Raw genomic sequence first — 22395 nt, 5'->3', positions numbered from 1 at the left:
CGGTTGTATAATGTGTAGTTTTATTTACTTACCTTTTTCTTAATAGTAATATTTAGCATACATTGCACAATAATCAGTATGCTAGTTTTGCATTCTGAACACAGCCACAATATTTCATTTATAAGCATGCCTGTTTTTGAACTCAGCAGTTTATTTGACAAAATAGCAGGAAAAAGACTTACATACATTAAACTATTGCTGACATGCATTTATATTAACTGAACATCACTTGCTATATCCAGACCTTGATCACTATTTCAGATGAATGTTTATCAATAGTTCCCTGCTGAATAGCAGGCCCTGCAGACTTTTGAGGGAAAATGTATGGAATTTAAACATAAAATGTCACTCTTAATTTCGATTAAAAATAACGCTCTTATTGATAACTGAAAAAGGAAAACTTGAAATTGCATCGTATGACCCCTTTAAACTTTGACCCCACTGCCATCGTCTGTCATGCATTTATGTGTGGAGGATTGCATGTGTGTTAGTTTTTGACTTGAATCATGAGAAAGGGGCTTCAGGAGTTTTAGATTTGTAGGTCATCCCTTAGGGTTGAACCAGACAGCCAAGATCTTTAAAACATTAAATTAGCACAATTATTTCTGCCAGTGCATTAGTCTTGACTGTTAACGGGTCAATAAAGGACTTAAAAAGGCTGGAAAAGGACAAAACTACTGTTTCAGACATGTTATGATGTATACTTGTAATTTCCCAAGACCTGAGAGTTGTGATTGTCTAGCATGCACAGCACACCGTTTTAAAATTTGACATCTTAAATATACAAAAACAATGGATTTCAGTTGTGACCGCTAATTTTTTTTCATACAGGAACAGGGAAAAATCAGATTCAGCATGTTTTGTGCTGCTTTTGTGTCTTGAGGTGCATTGTCCAAAAAGTGTTGCGCTGTTAAGAAACCCCATACACTGTCAAGTTGGTACGTATTAAAAACAGCTACTAGAAAAAGTCAAAACACTTAAAAAGACAACATAATAAAGTGACTTGTACATATTTTACATCGTCTTTCAGAGTCATTTCTGTACATTACTTGCACAGGAAGGGTACCAGAACACAGTGGAGAGAGTAAGCCTTATCTGGTATCGCTCTGAAAGGAGTAAACCACAGTTTGATCAACATAACTTTGTCTAAAAGGGTGTAAGGAAACAATAATGAGTTTTCTGACATCACTGTTAAACAAAAACAAAAATATGAGGTAAAAAAGAAGACGCAAGCTGACTGAACATGACTAGCTGCCAGTCGTAAACACTTCATGGGTCCAGTTTCTTTTCTGAATCTACATTGACCGTAGAGTAATTGTCAACTGCGTAGTCCAGAATTGGTAAAAGAGCTCATCAAAGATGCATCATTTGGGCCAAGGCCGTAAATTAATATGAGATCCATTTCAGCAACAAAGAAAAATTATAATTAATAGTCAAACAATGTAATTTCAATGTGGATTATTGCTTTACATGTTCACTGATTCACTAAATCTGTAAACTGGTGTGTAGTGGTCCAATATCCAATGGCAATAGTTGGACTCCAAATTATTTGACATGGATGATGGTAGTGGATGGAAGCGCTTGTGTTTGCCCGCTGTTGCAGTGAGCAGTTTCTCAGTTTGGCCCTGCTGGAGTTTCATGGCGGCTGAACAGAAGGAGAGATGTTCCTCATGTGTTAGAGCTGCTATAGAGGACCTTTGAACTGATTCCCAGAGAGCTGCCGTCGGATGGAATGCTTTGATCCTGCCGTGTCACCGAGCTTTCGCCACACCACCTGAACACAAAGGGAAAGTAAAAAAACAGCTGTGCCACATTTACATGTTGTATGTCAGTGCGAAACCTCCATCTTATAAGCTGTTGTCATTTTCAACACTCTCCTTTTTATGTAAATTAGGCTTATATATAATTTATTACCATGCTTACGAATGAATCAATTCATTCTGTATGTTCTATAATATTTTGTCTAAATAACAAAAATAAAATTTTTAAATAAATCATTTTACAAGTAAATTTAGACATCACAATGTTATAATGTACAGTGAAAGACTGATTATCATTTTGAGATTTGAATTTAAAGATTACATTTTGCAAGTGTTGAAGTCTTAGGGCCAGATTTACTACATAGGCCAATTTAGTGTGAGACCACAATCCTATAAAAGCGTTGATGGGAGAGGAAAGTTCTGCTGTTGATCTTCTGACAGTGTGCAAATGAAAGACCAATGCAATCTACCAAGAGCAGTGCAAATTAGCAACTATCGCAGCCATGTCAAGCACAAAATGGGTTATGCTGTTTTTGGGCGTTAAATAATGGTGCAAATCCCAGTAAACTGACAACTGCAAACCTTAGTAAGTCACGTTGCATGATATATTTAAATACTCTCCTCCCATGCATTTTGCATTTGAAAGGGAAACTCCACATGCAACAAATGCATATGCAATATGGTCAGCCACAAAAATAACTGTCCATGCCTTTTCATTGCTAATTTTTCACTGCGTGCCTTTAGTAAATCCTCAAAGTAGCTTCTTTAATCCCAAAAGAGGGTTTGCATTGGCACAAGCTGTTAGTAAATACTTAGTGTGTTTAAGTGAGCATTAGATGATGGAAAATGTAATCAAATGCAATCAGAAATGTAATGAAATCTAAGGTGGAATGAGCATGTATGATTAAATAACTAACATTAGCCTTTTAAAAAATCTACAAAATTTTAATATTGGCTGATGATAATGATATATTGTGCATCCCAATTATAATTTATGTACATTGTCCCTTTTTCACATAAAGTCACAGCTATGTGTTTGGCGTATTTAACATTGTTACAATCACCCATAGAAAGTAAGTGAAAACAAGCCAAAGCATCCATCCAGAACTCTTATGAACGGAGTTCACAATGGTGTTGAACAGGCCAGGAGTTTCCAGGTGAGAAGGACATTGGTGTTATTGTGCTCCGAGCTGGATTTCTTCATTCCCACATTCCACTGAGGGGCCCAACAAACAGATCAAACTATCATGAGCTCTGTGTACCAACGTGTCCGTTCACTGACCCCTCCATAAACTACACCCACTTTAACACTTCTTTGCAAAGGAAAGCTTAACAGAATGTTCCATAAATTAACTGGACATTTCTGTGAACAGCGTGATATTAATCATGGGCTTCAAATGAAGTGTGACATTGTAAAGCATTTTTATCTGCCTTCGCAAAGGGTCGAATGAATGAATGGAACGTCACATATTTGGATCGTACACGATATGTTTTAGCAAGCCTGAGAGACCTATCACAAAAATCAAGACAAACACTCACATTGCACATCTCTCGCACTATGGCTTTCTCTTTCTCACTCAGGTCTTCTTCAATTTCTTCTGGAAGCTGCTTGTCCAGATTATCGTGGACCTCCAGAACCTGTTAATATATGGTCAAGAGCATTTTTTCAAACCAGCATTCGTAATGTACAACAGTTCATGTCATTTCTAGAAAAAAAAGAGGGACAAAGCAAAGATTCACTTTCATTTAACATTTTATTTGACATTCAACAGCATATAAATTATGCTAAGTTATTAGAAACATTTCAAGCATTTTCACCAGTGTTCTAATGTTCTAGTAAATTAAATCTGTTAATCATATAAAGCAATTGTGTATCTACAGAAGACTTTGATTAAAGTACTTGATTCATATGCATTACTTTTTACAATGTTTTTTTATGAACTTTATGAAGCTTGGATTTTGGTTATGCAGACTTTCAAAAATATCTTAACTTGTTTCCTGAAGCTGAAAATCTTATGGGTTTGGAATTACATTATAGGGAGTACATTTTAATTTTTGGGTGAACTATCCCTTCAAATCAAACATAAAAGTTGTTGAATACCATTGCATTAGATGACAATATATCCAAAATATAAAAATATATATAAAAATAGAACTTTGAGAGCTTTTTTCGCAGAAGTAAAATAATTTTTCAAGTTATTATATCAATGATATAATAACTGGTATCAAGGTGATTTTTTGTGAATTTATGAATTAATTTCCTGATTTTATAATTCACAGTTCATCAGTTGACACAGCTGTCCTAGCAGAGAAACCATAGATGTAGTTCATCACACTATGAACATATTCCAATGACGTCTGACCACAATATGTTCAAACGCTTTATTTTGAACAGTATATCTACTGTTTTATCAATTGAAACCTGTTTCGGTTAATGTTTTGATTAAAAAGCTTTATATACAGTTCTATATTTAAAGCTGCAGTCCGCAACTTTTTTGTGTTCAAAATTTACAAAATTTATATAATAATCGAGTACACCATGAATCCATTTTCCAAACCGTATTTTTGGCTTGTGCTGAATCACTACGGTACACCTATAATAAGTGTTTATATTCGGACTATTTAGACTGGTTTGGGTAGGTACCGCTGCGGAGTAGCCCACTACCTGCGTGATTCGTCATAGACATAAACAGAGAGAAGTAGCTCTGGCTACAATGTTCTTCCGCAAGACGTACGCAGTTCTGTTTATTAACCGCTAGAGCGCCAAAAGTTACAGACTGCAGCTTTACATAAATGCTATTTGGTTTGATAACGTTTGAAAAATGTGTGCACCTTCATGGCACGAACCACAGCTTCAGGTTTCTGTACAGATGAGACAAACCCGGTGGAAGGAGACGACTCACTGGTCTGTAGCCTTCCAGACCCCTAGAGAAGAAAACACATAGGGGGTCAGTTCGCTCCTGGCACACATACTGGTTAAAGGACCATGGTATACTGTATTTTTAGGGATATGGTATAATGGAAGTATACACTACTATTCAAAATGTTGGGGTCAGTAAGATTTTTTTCTGAAAGAAATTAATACTTTTATTCAGCAAGGATGAATTAAATTGACCAAAAGTGACAATAAAGATTTTTATATTGATTCTTAATATGATCCAGGTTCTGTGACTCTGATTTAATTGCTGGTTTGTTGAAAAATTCTAATTTCAGGGTTTGTCTCACGCCTCTCCCTGTAACCACTTTTCAAACCAAACCTATGCCTTGTAAAGGCTGAGGGCGCAAGGTTAAAAACATCAAAACATCCTGCTGGAAAACGTCATCTAAAACCACTGAAACATGGTAACTGGTTTATAGCTGGTCATTAGTGGGCCCAGTTTGGTTTAAACGGTTGACCAACGGAAGTACAGAGAGGTAAACATAACCAACAGTTTGAGTACCAAAGCAGCATATCAGAATGATTTCTGTCATGACACTGAAGACTGGAAAATACAGCTTCACCATCACAGGATTCAATTACATTTTAATATATTACAATCATAACATTTCACAATATCACTGTATTTACTGTGTTTTATGAAAATAAATGCAGCCTTGATGAGCATAAGAGACCTCTTTCAAAAACATAAAATCTTTTGAAGTGTATACACAGTGAATGATAATATTGAATGTAACAAATTTTTAAGTATTTTAAGGTATACACAGAGCGAAATATCTTCAGATATCATGAACAGGACGGGTCACTCAGAAGCAATTTTAATATGGTGGGGCAGACACAGGTATAGTAAACGTGACTTATTTTCCCTATATTACCACACTTCCTTTCACCATATTTTAAACTCCAGCATTTTGAATATAATTCAGGTCCTGTGACTCACTGGTTTAATTACTGGTTTGTTTGAAAACGTATAATTTCAGGGTTGTCTCCTGCCTCCCTGTAACCACTTTTCAAACCAAACCTCCGCCTTGTTGTAAAGGATAACGGCACAATGTTAAAAACATCAAAACATCCTGCTGGATAAATCATCTGAAAGCACTGAAACATGGTTGCTGGTTTATAGCTGGCGTCAAAACATACCTAACCAGCATATGCTGTTTTTTTCAACAGGGGGATCCAGTTTGGTTTAAACGGTCGACCAGCAGAAGTACAGTACAGAGCGGTAAACATAAGCAACGGTTTTGCAGAATTTGATGATTCCCCATTCATGTACATAGAAGCCAAGATGACTGCAGATTGAACTGCTCTCTTAAAGATTTTTTTTTTCCGATTACCATCTTAGCAGCTTTTTTTTACCAGATTAGCAGCTACCAGAGAACTAGCCGAGCTGGTAGATCATTGTTGACCAAAAAAAACAAACCAGTTACAGCACATCTCCATTATCATCATGCAGTCCTGTTCTCATTGGTGATTTATTGACTAATTCATCATCGTTAATTATCTGTCTCAACTCAGAGATATGAGGATCATTCAGAATGAAAACTACATCCCATTTAAAACATTCATCTTAGCTCAACATCGCACACAGCAGCCCAGACAGCTGTAGAGGACAAAACCCCTGGTTGTGTTTAATCATTCATAGCACATGAGGAGAGCCAGACATGATCCGCATACATTCATACTGACTGCAAATCACCCTATTTAAAAAACACTTGTGTGTTTTGCTGTGTGCCCTGTTCATGATGATCTAATAAGTATCTAAATACACCTCTCTATATCTTTCATAACAGAGCCTAGCAATCAAAGCTTCTGGAAGGAGCTCTCCATAATTTGAGATGGTTCCCATAGAAACACCATGCAGAAACCTATTTTTAAATGGTCGAAGAAAGTCGTTCTCACTCTATTTAGACTAATAGGAGCTGACTAAAGAGGACAAACTCTAGTATCAATTCTTAGACAGCAAAACTGCAGTTGAATACAATTTGCATGCTTCTAAGACATATTATGTACTTTTCAATGTTTTCATTGGCTTAATTTCACACACAATGCTGTGCGATGGTAATGTCTGATGCCTTTGTTCAATCCACCCACTGCTTAGAAGTGACACCAAAAATCTATAAAACATGAAAGGTCAAATGGAATAAATAGGAGCCTGACCTGTTTTCTCAGAGGAGATGATGAGTTTGAATTTAGAGAAATTCAATTCAAGCTCTGTATTAACGCTGTAAAGACTTTTAGCTGACTATGGCAAGATTTTTTCAAGCAAGCATGCAACATGAAAAACTCAGTGGTGAGACTTCCTGGCTGAAGGCTACATGTTCAAAGGCGCATTTGCTTTTCCCTTTATTCATTCATCGTATTTTCAGTAGGTCTGCTAATTTTCCAGGGGAAAAGTTTAAAAAGATAAGTGCCTCCAGTTCTATACAGGAAAAGCCTATAGCAATGTACGAGAGATTAAAGATTTGACGCACCAAGGATCTCATTTCTTCCCACGTTGTTGCTGAATAGTGCCAAACTGATTAGATTGAGCTTTCATTTTGAAATAATGTCCCTGTGTGTATTTACTGACACCAGTCCCAACAGATGACAACAAGTTTGTTTTATTCCATATCATTAAACCATTCCATCAATGAGCACAGCAGTCCACTGCAATTGAATTGTTCATTTAGAATCAAATCTGTTCAAGCAAAACCTAAACTATGGACGTGTGGGAAATCATTCTCTCTCATTTTCAAATGTGTGTGCTTTGCTCACGTTTTTCTCACATGAAGTTAACTGCATTATTTAGGACTAGAGCCCGACCGATATATCGTTTTGCCGATATTATCGGCCGATATGAGCCTGTAGCCGATATATCGGTATAAGCTAATATGCCGCCGATATGAAATTTTTTTTTACAGAACATATAACGCAGATAAAATGCTTGAAATTGTGTAATTACTTAGTTTGTCCAGCAGAGCGCGCTCCATTGTTTGCTACTGGCAACCTGAATGAAACGCTTTTGAAGATTAAGTCTATGGAAAACCATTGAAACTTTGAACGGCCATATCTCCTTAACGCGCGGCGAACCCGCACCAAATTCGGGGGATCCCTTCAGCTCGAGGAACCCTCTCGAACGCCACCCTCCGCGCGTCGGTAGAGTTGACAAATTTGGTGGAGATCCGCCGGCGCGTTCGTGAGATAGTGACACCAGTCAACACTTTCACTTCAGTAAGGAGGTCTCTTGTTCAGGCAGCAGCATTCAAGCGTTGTCTTATTCGACCGTAAGTGCCCTACGAATGTGGACTTCACATGATATTCCGCCATAATTCCAGTTACAAGGGAACGTACACGTTACATTCAAAGGGCATTAAAGTGCGTGAGACGTGAATTTATATTGTATTTATTTACAGAGGTATATTATGTCACACTTCACACTTCTCTAGTAAGTTTTGTCTGTGTGTGAAGACAGTAGCGCAAATCCGTGAATTAATGTTTCGAAGTGAAATAAACTTTAACGGAATAAAGTTGAATGGAATTTAATTGAATTAAAGTTGAATAAACTTCAACTTTACTGTTCAGTGCACTGATGTCAGACTCATTTTGGATAATAAAGTTTATTGTTAAATTGTTAAATGCCCTGCCTCCATTACATATCTCTGTCACGTCATTATAAGTGTTTGATCACGGTGATCATTGCAAAAAATGTGTTTATGTATATATATTCTGTTTATGTATATACTGTATTCTATATATAGTACCAGTCAAATGTGTAGACACACAAATGGGAAAGTGTCCAAACTTTTGACTGGTTCTGTACTATAATATACACAAAGAATATCGGCCGATATATCGATATCGGCCTTTTTTACTCCCTAATATCGGTATCAGTATCGGCCCCAAAAAACCCATATCGGTCGGGCTCTATTTAGGACTACGTCGCTTTGGAATATTAGTCGCAGCACATTTCAGATGATTAAAAATACGGCAAATGAACATGCTAAAATATGCTTGGATTGATTTGTATGTACAGTGACTTGGAGAGGATCACTCACATTCAGTAGGGCCTCCTGCCTCTGGGGGAGTGAAGACAGCTGTGATTCTGAGTGGTAGAGGGTCATGCCCTTCCGCAGGACTTGCAGGTCTCCCAGATTACACTGCCGAATGACACAAGAGGGAAAGAGAGACATTATGACTCAGTGCATATTAAATATCCCATTGAACTAAACATACTTCCCTGTTCTCAGAGAAAATAGAAGTGGCAAGAAAAAAGTTGCGTGTGAAAGAAAGTTTTTTAAGTCTGGAGATCACAACCAGTACGAGAAAAGAGGAGAAATGATTAATAGAAATTGGGAATATCTGCTTTAAAGGGATAGTTCACTCTAAAAATGATAGATCTGTCATTTACTTACCTTTAAATTGTTCCAAACCCATGTGTGTTTTTCTCAGTTGACGGTAGCCATTGACTTCCATAGTATTTTAAGGAAGTCAATAGCTACTGTCAACAGTTTGGTTACCAACGTACAGGTTTGGAACAAGTGGAGGGTGAGAAAATGATGACAGAATTTGGTTAAACTTTATTTCGATAGTCCACTTTAGACATTATATTAACTATAAGTAACTTTGTAACTACATGTCAACTAATTATCATTAATTTGCAACTACATGTCTACTAACTCTCAGAGTAGACTGTTAGGGTAGGTTTAGGGTTAGTAGAATAAGTTGACAAAGAAAGTGTTAGAAGATATTAAGCAGACAGTCTACTAATACTCTACTAACTGCTAGTTGACATGTAGTTGCAAAGTTACTTACTGTTAATAGAATGTCTAAAGTGGACTATCGAAATAAAGTGTTACCCAGAATTTCCATTTTGGTGTGAACAATCCCTTTAATTAAAAGAGAGAATTTTTTTTTTTACCATTTATTTATTTAAAAAAACAACAACAAAAAAACAGCATGATTAGGTATGTTTTGAAGCATAGCAGCTGGTTTGAGCTCGTCATGTGCTGGTCCTTAGCTGGTTTGAGCTGGTTTAAGCAGGCCATGTGCTGGTCCTATGCAACTAGCTCCTGCTTAAACCAACTCAAACCAGCTTCCATGCTTCAAAACATACCAAACCAGCATATGCTGTTTTTTTCAACAGGGTCTTGACTAACTCTTGGCTAGCTGGACTAGCTTGAAAAATTTGATTGAAACAGATTTGGAGATTTTGGTCTTTTCTCACTCAAGCAGAGCTGTGTGTCTATTACCCACATAGAAAATACTTACCTGGGGCTGTTTCTTATGTGGGATATTCCTACTAGATTTATTCAACTTCCATCCATGAAAGTGTTCCATTGCTTGATGCTCAGGAGATGCACATTTGACTGGGTGCCGTCATGTTTGTGTGATGGCACATTCCTGCATATCGATAAAATCAGAGTGATCAAGTTTCGAAATAGGAGGTCTGACATCAAAGTTGCGTTCTGTTGCACTTTCCCAAGTGTGAAGTTTGAAATCCAGAGTTTCCGAGATGAATGGAACTCAGCACCAGAACAAACTCCCACACAGCTTCCTGCCATCCTTTAGGTATTCTTGTCCATAGAAAGTAAGCTGGAATCTCTTCACGCTGCTTTAATAGAGACACCCACAGGCTCCAGCTGGCATCATCTCTAATCACCAGTGATCCTTATGACATTTTCAATGTCTTGCTTTCATGTTCCCTGAATGCATGTGATCACTATAAGAAAGACCTATAAATAACTCTGTCGCTCTCTTTTAGCAGAGAAACTGTGTTTAAGGAGGCTGCAAGGAAGAAGTGAACTTCACATCTGCTTGCAACCTAAACATACTGTATCACCCACTAGCCATCTATGGTATTTAGGACACCTTGATCCAGGACTGATGTACTTGTGTAGACAAGTTCTATTTTTGTCTGTATGCACTTTCTGTATAATTTGATAAAGAATACACACACACACACACACACACACCCATAACACCCGATGTACTCACTACAGAATGGCATCTACGATAATAATAGTCTGTTTCTTTCTTATTCCGAGGTCACCGTAGCCACCAGATCCAGTCTGTATCCAGATCAGATGGCCACTGCAGTCACCCGGATCCAGTACTTATCCAGCCCAGATGGTGGATCAGCACCTAGAGACGACCTCGACAACCCTGAATGTCAGTGGAGATCAGGACAACTAGATGAGCCCCAGAGACAGATCCCCAGTGAAGACCTTGTCTCCTAGACGGCCACCGGGACAAGACCACAAAAACCAGATGAGTCCTCTGCACAATGTGACTTTGCTGCAGCCTGGAACTGAACTGCTGGTTTCGTCTGGCCAGAGGAGAACTATTGTCTACTGAACTATTGAACTTCTGTTTACTATTGTCATTTTGCATTATTGACACAATATTTTCCTAATTAATGCTGTGCAGTTGCTTTGACACAATCTGTATTGTTAAAAGTGCTATAAATAAAGGTGACTTGACTTGACACACATTTTATTTTAATTTTACTTGATAATATTTCAGTGTGGGAGGGACAAAAAAATCATTTAGTTGCATTCATTATTTTACAAACATATAATTTGCAGACCTCCAAGGGCAATGACTCAACCAGGGGCCCAGAGCCCACTAGAGGGCCTCAGCAAATTTTCAAAGGGGCCACAGGATGACTTAAAAGTATTTTAATTAAAAAAATATTATTAAAATAATCAAACTCTGATCTATATTAAAATTTCAAACTATCAATAACTATTAAACCATTAACTAATAACTAAAAATAACTATTGTCTATCAAAAACATACAGTTCTTGAAACTAATGGGATCAAAAAATAAAACAAAACAAAACAAACAAACAGTGGATTATTAATTTAGTATATTGGTAACACTTTACAATAAGGTTCATTAGTTAACATAGTTAACAACTTTATTTAACATGAACTAAGAATGAACAATACTTCTACAGCATTTATTAATCTTAGTTCATGTTCATTTCAACATTTACAAGTGCATTATTAAAATCAAAAGGTGTGCTTGTTAACATTAGTTAATGCACTGTGAATTACCATGAACATTATGAGCATTAATGAACGACTCTATTTTCATTAACTAACGTTAACAAAGAACGTTAACAAATACTGTAATAAATATATTGTTCATCATCATTCACGTTATTTAATACATTAACTAACATTAACTAATGCAACCTTATTGTAAAGTGTTACCAGTATATCAATACTTTCAGTTTCTGATATTTAATGTTTGTATGTTTGATTGTTAAAAAACATGCCTCTTCAGTTCTAAAATAAATATTATCCTTGGAGAGCTTTCTATCCTTCACTTATTCATCCTCTCTTCATTATGACTGCTTGTTGAGAAATGACCACACAGCTGTGTAACACAGCTCTTCTCCAACAATTCTAACAGAGATGTATTTTTTCTGCGAAAGACAAAGGACATAAAAACCAGAGGGACCAGAGGTGGTGTGGAATTATATACAATGGGTTCCAGAAGTCAAAAGTGCTTCTATGCTGCTTTTTTCACACATTTTTATCTAGACATATCTCTGTTTTTTAAACGAACCTGAAAGCACTGAGGAAGTGTCAGAATTCCTGTAGACTGACGTTATTTTTTTATCATTGTGGCAACAAGAATGATACCGGCACTGCTGGAATGCAACCTGTTTAAAGGGCCAAAATTCCTCACTTGACTGTGTTGTTGCTCTGACGACATCAGAAAAATAAATTAGTGAAACATTTTACAAAGTAAATGTTTCTCACATGTTAGCATATGTTACCATCATACTAGGAATGGATATGATCATCCTGTCACTCAAAAACAAAATAGTCAGTTGCTGAGGTCACTACACTGTTAGGGGCCGTTTACACGACAACGTTTTCAGCCAAAAACGGGAAACATTTTATGCGTTTTGCCTGTTCGTTTACACGACAACAGCGTTTTGGGTTGTTGTGTAAACGTTTTTCCTGTTCGTTTACACGACAACGGTGTTTTGGGGCCTGAAAACGCATATTTTTGTAAGCTCAGGTTTTGAAAGGACTCGAATCTGAGTATCTTACACACATATTAATAACCTCATTTCCTAAAAAGGGTAATAAACACTGATTAAAGTTGTACCGATTACATGAAACACGCCAAGCATATATATAAGCCATACAACATATTATTTGTGAATCTATTGCTCCGATACTTTCAAATGATTGTCTTATGAATTGTCTGTGTAAGTTCGTGTCCCTTTTTTTGGAATGCAGGGGGGAAAGGGGAGGTGTCCTGAGGTCATGCCCATGTCACGAGTTGGGAGTCTGCCATTCTTCTCCTGGACAGAGAGCTCTTAATCTGTCACTTTCTGTTTATCGGATTTAGCAATTTATGTGTTAAATGGTCAGGGGTATCACGCATCTGGTCCTTGAAAGCCCGTAAAACAAAGATAGTTTTGTATCCTAGTTTGAGTTAGGGTTTAAGCACTGTTTTTTTATTTGAGTCTCTTGAGACGATACGCTAGATAGTACAGGAACTGCTTCAACACTTCACTGACCCTGCATGAGTTTTACGACCGCAGCTGGCTGCATAGGGCTCCTCAGTTTGTCTCAATGGAATGTGATTGTTTCATGTGTGACTCAATAGTGTAAGTGGGTCCGTTGTAAGACAGAGATCCTACAAAACGCCACTGTTATCGTTTCCGTGTAAACATCTTTGAATCTTTGGAAATCTTTGAAAACGGTGACGTCATGCGCGTGCGTAGTACGTGTTAGGTATGTAGACATGCACAGTACGTGTCGATTTTAAAGGCAAGCGCAAACAAACATACACAACAATGGCGGAATACATGGTACTGTTGTTGTTTGCTAACGCTTCTTCAGCGAAGTGTGGATTTACTTCACCAATATTACAACCAACAGCGGAGACGCATCATATACAACATATAATCGTCACTTCCCTACAGGTACTGTTTACTAACAAGGTGACAGCGCCAACTACTGGCCTGGCATACGTAATAAAGCGTTTTTGGCTGTTTTCGCGGATATGTGTAAATGCAAATCGTTTTGAAAATGTTGTCGTGTATACGTGAAATATTTTAAAAACACAAGGGAAAAACTTTTCCGTTTTTGACTACATCATTGTCGTGTAAACGTAGCCTTAGAGAGAAAAAAAAAATAACTTTAAATGCACCAGTAATCTTCTGCCAGGTCATTACCCAGTAATTTTACAGACATTTCTGTTAACCCTAAAACACTATGCAATTAAGTGTGACATTCCAAAAACAGGTAAAACACAAAAACAAAAGCTCTCACTGGGATGGTATCTTTTCAAAATGAACTAATATGTACCATTTCGGTACTAATATGTACTTTTAAGGTATTAATATGCACCCTTTAGGTGTAAATAATACAAAAGTGTACCTTCTGAAAAGGTACCGCCCCAGTGACAGCTTTTGTACCTTTATTTATGAGAGTGTATGATGGACCCTAATAATAAGGTTTCTTTATGACCGACTAGTCAACTAATCAATTCAGACAACCCAAAATCCAGTTAGCTTTGAAAATATGCACAACATTACTTTGCTGGGCAGTCAAATATGATTTTAAGCAATTCAAGACAGACAGTGCTAAAACACAGAGAGGTGCATTCTCTTAGAGAAGATATGGGATGATGCCCAAGATAGATAAGTGGGCATTTATTAACAATTTAAATATGTTCACATTCATCTTTACATCCATCAGTTTGTCAGACATGAAAAATTGACGCTGCACTACCTGTGCTGCTTGAATAAATGATAAGATCGGAAAGACGTTTCAACACAGAGGGACAAGCATATGAGCTCATGCGCCAGAAGCCCCCGAGCACAGCCCAGCATGTTAGCACAAGCACTAAGCCTAGCATGCCATTGTACACACCAGCTTTTGAAGTCACAAAGAATGTGAATGTAAAGATAAGAAATAAGCAAGAAGAGAGCTAGGAGGACATAGAGCTCCACCACCACTGAGAAAAAGTGTGGTAAAATTACCTTCATGGACAGCTTTGATAAGCTATAACGGCTACAGGGCTGGAGAACACAAAACACATTTCACAAACCAATTAAACAAATACAAGTACATGTTCATACAGTTTCTTCACAAGGGCTATCATAACCAGATTAACTATTCAGATAATAATGTTTGGACTTCTTATGGATGGTTTTGATGGGAAGGAATGCACTCCTTTCGTTTGTCTTCATTTTGCATTTGTGTAAGAAAAATATCCATATTTAAAACTTTATAAACGGTAATCTCTAGCTTCCGCTCACTGTATTTTTCTTACAAAAATTCATTGATCCACTTCAAAAGGCCTTTATTAATCCCCCGGAGCCGTGTGGAGCACTTTTTATGATGGATGGATGCACTTTTTTGGCCTTCAAAATCTCGACCCCCCCATTCACTGCCCTTATAAAGCTTGGAAAAGCCAGGACATTTTTTAATATAACTTCTATTGTATTCGTCTGAAAGAAAAAAGTCATATACACCTATAGGATGGCTTGAGGGTGAGTGAATCAAGGGGTTAATTTTCATTTTTGGGTGAACTATCTATTTAATAAATTGATTTTGTTGATTTCATGGGGTCTTTCACCAAATTTAGCTTCTAACGCAAAACGTTAGCCTATGATTGGGCTCCAAGTTAAAAACCAAATTGTCCACACAAGTACAATGTTCTTTGTTTTCGATTTTGCAGCTAGCCTTCATTTTCAATTTCAAAGACTGCTAATCAAAATGAAAGCCATTGGCAAAATAATTAAGGCAAAGGAAATACTGAAAAAATATCTAATATTACAGAACAACAATTACATTTCAAACGCACTGCTGCACATGCAGTGCACATTATTAGTTGAAGCATTTCCAAAAACTAGACCACAATCAGGCAAAAATTACACGATCAGGTGTGTGACCAGTTTCTACCAGGTCATGAATGACGTTCATCAGCAAAATTAAGACTTTTCTGTTTTCCATGAAAACAGACCTTTCATTCTCAGTTCTCAATTATCAATAATGGTTCTTGAAAACAAACTTAGAAATGTTGAAAATCTCCTTTGTAACATTACAAATATCTTTAATTTCACTTTTGATCAATATATCCTTGCTGAATGAAAATATTAATTCATATTTTTTTCTTTTTTAATCTTACCTTAGTAAGTTTTGAATGGTACTGTATCACAGTTTCCACAAAAAAAAAAAAATTCAGCTGTTTTCAGTATTGAAAATAATGCAACTGTTTTCAATATCCAAAATTCGAAAATAATAATTAATGTTTCTTGAGAAGCCTATCAGCATATTAGAATGATTTCTAATGAAAAAAAGTATTATTTTACACTGAAGACTGGAGTAATGCTGCTGAAAATTCAGCTTTGCATCACAGGAATAAATTACATTTTAAAATATTTTAAAGTAGAAAACAGTAATAATATTTCACCATATTACTGTTTTCCTGTATTTTTATTTATTTTTATTATCATTATTATCATCAAATAAATTCAGCCTGGGAAAGCTTTGGTCAACATAAACATATAGTACATATATATATATATATATAGATTGATTGATTGATTAAAGAAATAATCAACAGATTAACTGATTCTCAAAACAATTATTACTGTAGTTGCAGCCCTAGTTGTCAGAGTACAGTTAATTTTTAGATTTTTGTGTAAACTATCTTTTTGCCTGCAAGTACAGTGAGCTTTAAAATAGGAACCTCTGTGAAGCTATGAAATGTAATTGCTCTCAGTTTTTCAAATATGAACCTTTTTTTTTCTACCTACACATCTACACAAGCTGGAGGTGAAAGAAGTCTTATTCAAGTGCAGAGGAGAGTGGGCTGTAATGCTGTTCTGCTGGATGGGTTCACAGTAAGTGGTTTGTTGTAGAAGTCTGTACAATGGTGGGTGAATACATTTGTGACATTTGGTGATAGGCAGATTGATTGTGGTGCCTTCAGCATAAATAGGTGAACTTTAAATGCTCTTTCGGTTGGTAAAACCCACTCATTCTCCACAAGGGAGGTTAAATTGAGGCCACAGACGCTCAGAGATGCCTACACAATCCCGGCGTGACGGTAAGCTGCTCCTTCTTCCTGCCGGAGGGGATGCTGTGTGCCAATTTAACACAGTTTGGCCCATCATGAATTAAAGATTGGCTGCCTCTTTCGTAACCCCAAACTGCCACCATTAATGCCACCAATGGCAAATCTAGGTCTAGATTACTCATATTTTCAAGTGCTTTAGGAAGAAAGCATGTTGTTAACTCAGTCCTTACTTGTGACAGCAGTTTGTTGTTATTGTCCTCTAGAATCCGGACCTTGGTTTCTAGCTGGCGAATGTAGTTTGAGGATGCATCTGTAAGACAAAGGAAAAGATCAATTAGAATCCTAAAGTGAAAAAAAAAACTACAGTATTAGAACTAGTTATTTAGTGAATTCGTTGTCGTTTAATTCCATACACTAACTCATTTTTTATTCTACTCAACTAAACAAACAGCCCTAAACAAGATATCTTGTTTTTCAAGATCATCAACACTAATTGGCACATCAGGTGAAACATTTTTAAATTCATTCTTGCCCCAAAAGCACATAGCTTTGACATTTTAAAACTGCTGGAACACTATCACAAGGTGAAATTTCAGTTTAATTAAAGACTTGAGAATACAGCCTGTGATCTATTTTGGGGTTTGGTTTGATTAATTTGATTCAGTTTACTTGATTTCTTATGCATATGTGATTTTAATTTAATTCCACTGTGCTTTAAGCTTAAACTTATCTTCCCATTCTGATAACACAGTTGAGATCATTTCTGTTTTCTCTGTACACTTTGTCAAGGAATTCAAATGACCAAAAGAATCATTCGTGGTTTGATGTGGTCTGTACTGAGCCTGTAGCTTTGGACGCAAGCAATCAATGAGTAATGCTGCTCATTTAATTCTGGGCTGGCATCAAGGTTCAGGCCAAGAATGCATGGAAAATTCATCTCATCACAGACTTCGTAACATGCAAGTCTGAAACAAAAATAAAGGAATAATGCAAAACAATATTGAATTATAAGATTGCACATTACATTCTCTAGATTAAGTGAATGATAACTATTATACTACAGTATATACTGTTATATATAACTGCAGTATATAAATATATAACAGTATATTCTGTTATATATAACTGAAAAACAGAGGGTCTTCTGGGAACATTTTTGAGTAATGAAGCAAACAAATCGTTAAATTATAGTTATGTCATGACAACTCTCGGAAGGATTGGCATGGTAATGTACATGACAATGTTAATGGTATTTGGTCTTGGCGGAATAGATCTGCTACGTTGCTGCAAGAACTGCGGCAGAGCAAATACAGAGACTTGCTACTGCCAATATATCCACAACATGCTGCTGTGAGTATGTAAGAAATATTGCTGCTGCAAATATAACATTCATGTATGCTATATGGGGGTTATTTCATGTATGACCCCGTAGCAAATCTATAAAGGTGGAGCTGGGGAAGGTGGAGGGTTTCTGAAGCAAGCTGCAACTGCTAAGGCAAGCACTGTTGAGCAGCGAGCTCATTGGCTACCGATACAGGAGAGAACCAATCAGCAATGCCAAGTGATAATGATGTCATTAGGTCAGATTGAGTTAGACCTATCGGACTGCGCCATCTAGAGTTTCATGCCAGAACTCTGTATTTTTGAATAGATTAATTGAAAAGGACCATTTGAACTGGTTCGTGGAAACAACTAGGAGCATTGTCACTCAGATTAGCACTTTACACTGGCATAAAATATTTCCTGTTTGTAAAATATATTACACTGCAATTTTACATTTGGTCTCATTGACCAACTGAAACACCTGGCATTCCGACCTTCTTGAGTTTCCTACCACGTACAATCTTGAGCATGAAATAAAGCACATACTTTGACTTATCCTTTTGAAACTATTTTAAAGGCATGCATGCATTTGATTCATTTGGCCATCCAAAGAGTAAAAACATGTGCTGTGTTAGCTGGGAAACTGTTACAGCCAAAAGTTCCTTCTGTTTATGAGCACTGAATTCCCTTTTTGCTGATTTGAATAATTTAATCCAAGCACTCATGTTCAATGTTTAGCAAAAATGAAAGCCTTGCAATAATGATGTTCATATTTCCTCTGAAATAAAGGAATAATTTTATTTGCTTAAGACATGACTGTGTTTTACAGGGTGTAGAATATGGGCGGTATTAGTTACTAGCCTAATAGATAAACCCCCTGCCATGTCTGAGTAAAACCCTCAGCAGTGGACAGTGAAGCAGTACTGGCGGCTGCAAATCCCTAGTGACACTCTAATCTAACTTCATCTGGCTGACTGAACGATGGGCACGGGCCAAGCCGATTAAGAATCAACTCTGATACACAAAACCCCGGACCAGCGTCCTAGTGAAGAGATCCACCCACTACAAAAATCATTCCAACCAGAACCAGCTACTAGAAATAGGACTCCACTACCCAAAACAATTCAGTTTCCATCATTCCAGGGAGCTAAATGTTCTTGTCAGCATAACTCGGCACACAAAAGACAATTATAGTATAGTCATCAGATCTGGTGGTGTGAGAACAACATAACTGCTAGCTGTAAAACACAGCTCACAGAACAATGGCCATAGAAACACCTCTGTGTAATGTCTTCTCAAATCCCAATGGCCTGATTCTAGATAACATCCAGTGCTTGTAGTGTCTTATTCAGTATTCCATACTCAAAACGAATACACTTACAGTGTAGTTTTGCATATGTTACATTATACAGTGCAGTATAAAATAGGGCTGCAACACCGATTTGCTAAAATCTATAAAAATCACATTTGACATAAAAAGTTGCTCTGTGGCCACAATTTTTCCCACATTTTTTTTTTTTTTTAGAATGAAATCATTTCATGCCACAGCATGCAGATCCAACAAATTGTTCAAAACTGAAAAATAAAATAATTTTCATAAATTTCATAACTGATTTTAAATAATTAATTTTAAACAGATTTTTTCAAATCAATTTTAGAATTAAATGTATATAACAGTTCATATGCCAGTGCATAAATAGAATTTTACTGTTATATCCATCTTATTTTTAACGCAAGATTCTTAATAATTTGGTGTCATTCGCTTCCAGTTATTTTACCTGTTCATATTGTAAACTGGTATTTGTTATATTATTTTAATTTATTATCATAATTATAAACACACTAGTCTGCAGCACAAATAGTTTTAAAGTTTAGTACACTTTGTGTTCTTCTAGTTATTTTTGCACATTTATGAAAAAATAAATAGCTTACTTCCGCATTGCAAATTAAGTTGCACATTTTGCAAATTCAAAGCGATGTCAGTATTTTCACTTCTATACAATTTGTCGAATTCAGTAATTTTAACTTAAACTTTTGGGCATTATTTAAACCATTTTGCTCCTCTAAAACCTCCAAAATATTTGTTTTATAGGTGTGTTTGTATGGTTTATTGTGCATATCCGCACTCTTTATTGTTGCAATTTATATAGTAAAAATGATATGTAATTCCTTTCTAGCACACATTGTAGGCCTATAGCATTTTGTAGTTTGAGACTCAGTTCTGAATGTATTAAGAGACAGCACTGCACAATGACCAAATAAATCTGATGTGTTGATCAGCTATTTGTGCATATTAGCTCAGTGAACTGACATGGATGTTTTTTCAACGCGGATGAGCATGTGGGGGTGGGGCAGCGGGTCTGTCCCTCTCGCTTTGTCGCTTCCAATCGCATCAGCAATGCCATGACCCACTTCTATAGCCACCGCTGCGGCACAAGGCTCACGCGGGAATCTTCCGAATAGGCCACATGGGCAGCAACTGTTAAGCAGTCTTCATGACATCACAAGCAGCCCCTTCAAACAGCAGTCACACCCAAAGCCTACAAATGCAGCAGGGTTTGTTCAGAAAAAATTGAGATGAATTCCGACTTCTTGGAAACACGCTGATGAGCCTAGAGAAACGCTGTCATTCAGTTTCCTTTGAACATCTGTTGCAATACATTGGGCGCTGCCTACTGCGTGCAAGCATGTGTTTTAAATACAAATCAAAAACTATGTGTGTGTGTGTGAATAACGCTGTGAGTCTTGAGGGAGAGACACAGAAAGGAAAAACTAGCGGGAAAAAACTCCAAGCGAAAGCTTTAAATGGGTGTGTGCACAAAGTTGCTGGATCAATTGCTGCAAGATGTGACAGTCCAAGCAGAAACAACAGTCCAAACAATAATTCATTCCATACAGTCTGACCTCATTCTGTTAGAAAACTACAGCATGGCAGACAATGAAACTTAAATTAAAGAGAGGGGGGAAAGCTACAGACCGGAGAGAGGGGGAAAAAACTAAATTCACTCTTAGAATTCAAACTTGGCTAAAAAGTCAAGTTTAAAAAAAATCTTGTTTAAAAGCCTGCACAACCTTTCTTGTCTCACTGGAGAAGTCAGAACAGATGAGAGGAGAAAACAAAGAATGTTAGCGAAAGACAGAAATAGTTGGAAAGAAGACATGTTTGTATAGTGAGTTCATGTTCAGGCTATAGATTGTTTGATATCACTACTTCTCTATTAGGGACTTGGACAAACTCGTTTTTTAATACTGGAAAATGTACATTATATTCAAATTGTGCTACTTGTTAAGAAGACTTGTGCTATCACTGTTCTATCTGACAATTTTCACCTAACAATTGATCAAACGGTTGAAAAATCCCATAAGGTCCAGACACACCAAACCAACATCAATGAACTAGCGGCAATGACAGCCGACTGAGGTGTTGCCTCACATTTGTAGCGTCTGGACCAATCAGACACACCATTTGTCATTTGATTTAACAAATCAATTATTCATTAGATTAACAAACATTCACAGACCCCTCAACCAATAAACATACTGGGTGCCAAAATGTCTGTGAACAAGGTTATTTACATTTGTTTAGCACAAATGTACCAATTCAGCTAAATTGATTCTTATTAAATTTGAGATTTAATTAAATCAAAATTTTTATTTTTATTTTTATTTTTCATTTACGTTCCCTTTTAATTTCCTACAGCTATTAGGAAGGAAATTAACGTTCTTAGAATTGACAGACAGTTGACCCTGAGAGGTCAGCTAAATATCTACAGCGGATCTAAATATTTATAATTAATTATAACTAGTTATGATTAATTATTCATATTTCCCCATGAGCTGATTCGCTACACATTGCCTGGGCCAAAAAATGTTTCGCTTGAAAACACCACAAAGACTACAGCCAACTACAAACTGTGTCTACAGACTTACACCATAGGTGAAGACAGCAACCACCAGTTTAATGCATTGGATTTAAAAACACTTTAAATTGTACCAGATTACCATTTTAAATTATTACCAGCTCATGGACGATTAGTTTTTTTTGAACCAGCACTATTAAAATCTGTTTACTTTCTGCATGACTTAACAAAAATACTGAATCGTTTTAAAATAAAGCAATAAGCCCCAAGAAGCCGTGGTTTACAGTGAATTTATAACAGCTAAGGGGCGTTGTTAGGCACGACGCGAAGCCCCCTTAGCTGATATAAATTCACTGTAAACCACGGCTTCACGGGGCTTATTGCTTTTATAAAACGGTTATTCCATATATGTAGTAAGGTTTCACAGAATAAAACAGAGCAAAAAAAAAAAGTGTAATGATATAAATAAAAACA

The 22395-nt window shown here is 36.7% G+C and overlaps 1 protein-coding gene across 1 annotated transcript in view; it reads right to left on the bottom strand.

Annotated features, from left to right (window-relative positions):
- Positions 1 to 573: 573 nt before the first annotated feature.
- LOC107728343 (coiled-coil domain-containing protein 85C-B-like) overlaps positions 574 to 22395 on the bottom strand; it is a 57573-nt gene continuing 35751 nt past the window's right edge. Inside the window, exons 3-8 of the mRNA XM_016538483.1 lie at positions 16969 to 17048; positions 14694 to 14732; positions 8733 to 8834; positions 4593 to 4685; positions 3300 to 3398; positions 574 to 1774 (exon numbers count right to left, since the gene is read on the bottom strand). Coding sequence (XP_016393969.1) covers positions 1685 to 1774; positions 3300 to 3398; positions 4593 to 4685; positions 8733 to 8834; positions 14694 to 14732; positions 16969 to 17048 — 503 coding nt within the window. The 3' untranslated portion in view covers positions 574 to 1684. The remainder of the gene's footprint in view (positions 1775 to 3299; positions 3399 to 4592; positions 4686 to 8732; positions 8835 to 14693; positions 14733 to 16968; positions 17049 to 22395) is intronic.

Source organism: Sinocyclocheilus rhinocerous, unplaced genomic scaffold (assembly GCF_001515625.1).
Source record: "Sinocyclocheilus rhinocerous isolate Xijiao unplaced genomic scaffold, SAMN03320098_v1.1 scaffold277, whole genome shotgun sequence".
Taxonomy (NCBI): domain Eukaryota; kingdom Metazoa; phylum Chordata; class Actinopteri; order Cypriniformes; family Cyprinidae; genus Sinocyclocheilus; species Sinocyclocheilus rhinocerous.
This window is presented reverse-complemented; position numbering and strand designations above follow the sequence as displayed.